Raw genomic sequence first — 1,294 nt, 5'->3', positions numbered from 1 at the left:
GTGTGTGGCCAGCTCAGCCCACCAGGGGGCGGGGCTGGCTGGCATGTGGTGCTGGGGGATTTAACCGTGGTCCCTGTGCTTTGCTAAGCTTGTTCTAAGTAGGTGCTTTAGACCACTGAGCCATCTCACCAGACCAGCCAAATACATTTAAAAAAAAAAGAATATCTGCTTTTCAACCAAGGGTTTTAAATTCTTACCTGAGTTACAGCTCTAATAACCTCATTAAGTCTGCCTTGAAGGTGGGAAGACTGCACAGCTTCAGACTTCAGCTGAAAGAATAAGAAGAAATAGCCAACTCCCCCACAAAGAGTAAATAACTGCATTCCCAGTGTATAAACAATCTCTCTTTTTTTTATTTTTATGTATTTGGTACAGGGTCTACAGGGTCTCACTACATAGATTGGACTCACAGTGACTCTCCTGTTTTCAGCCTCCCGAGAGCTGGGATTACAAGCATGCACCACCACACCCAGTCTCAATCACCATCTCAGCATGCCCTGGGGCGGGGCTGGCACAGCACACCATGCGTGGGATTGAATTCCGGCCACTGTGTTCTGCCTAAGCAGTAGCTTTAGTCTGCTGAGCTGCCTGGCCGGCCCACCTCTTTCTTAACTGTATAATTAATCATATGTCTTTATATCTCAAACATGAGTGAGGGAGTCTCCAAGGGCAAGGCCAATGCTTTGTTTATCATTGATACCTTAGCACGTGTACAGAGTGGCATGTAGTAGTCATTCCATAAAATTCTATTATCTGAAGAGAGAACTTCCTTCAGAATTAGTTATAAGGCCAGTGAAACAGTTCAGCGGTCTAAAGTACCTGCTTAGGCAAGATTAGAGGCAGGTGTTGGGGACCCTGGCTCAATCCCTGGCACCACATGCTATGCCAGTCCTGCCCTCAGGGTGGGCTTAGCTGGCCCCTCCACCCAAAAAATAGAATTGGTTATAAACTTATAGGTATAGTGCCCCTGTGAAATCACTGTGAAGTTAAACTTTAACATTAAAGATGCAAACTGGAGTTTCTATGAATGATTCTTTAAAATTTCCTAGCATTCAATGACTGTTCAGGCAGGAAAATTTGTGGAATACCTATACTGGTGAAATCTTAATCCTTACACATCAAATAAAATGAGGAATAAATCTACAGGAAAAATTCTTGGCCAAGAAAACATTTTCATACAGCAAGGTTTGAAAAGCCTAGCATCACTATCCCAACGAGCACATATTTGTCTAAGATGATGGGGATTCTCTGTGCTGTGGCTGTGTACACTTTTAGATTGCTTTCTTTACCTGCA

General features: G+C 43.7%; 1 protein-coding gene across 6 annotated transcripts in view; it reads right to left on the bottom strand.

The window, feature by feature from the left end:
- The window catches only part of Focad (focadhesin), a 379,256-nt gene that overhangs the window by 38,212 nt on the left and 339,750 nt on the right, over window positions 1–1,294 (bottom strand). For all 6 annotated transcript variants that reach the window (XM_004631729.2, XM_023715838.1, XM_023715836.1 and 3 more), the window contains one exon: window positions 198–269. In XM_004631729.2, the coding sequence (XP_004631786.1) occupies window positions 198–269 (72 nt within the window). The remainder of the gene's footprint in view (window positions 1–197; window positions 270–1,294) is intronic.

This window comes from Octodon degus, unplaced genomic scaffold (genome assembly GCF_000260255.1).
Source record: "Octodon degus isolate 3935 unplaced genomic scaffold, OctDeg1.0 scaffold00044, whole genome shotgun sequence".
Taxonomy (NCBI): domain Eukaryota; kingdom Metazoa; phylum Chordata; class Mammalia; order Rodentia; family Octodontidae; genus Octodon; species Octodon degus.
Note: the sequence above shows the minus strand (reverse complement) of the source record. Positions and strands in the feature narration are given on the sequence as shown.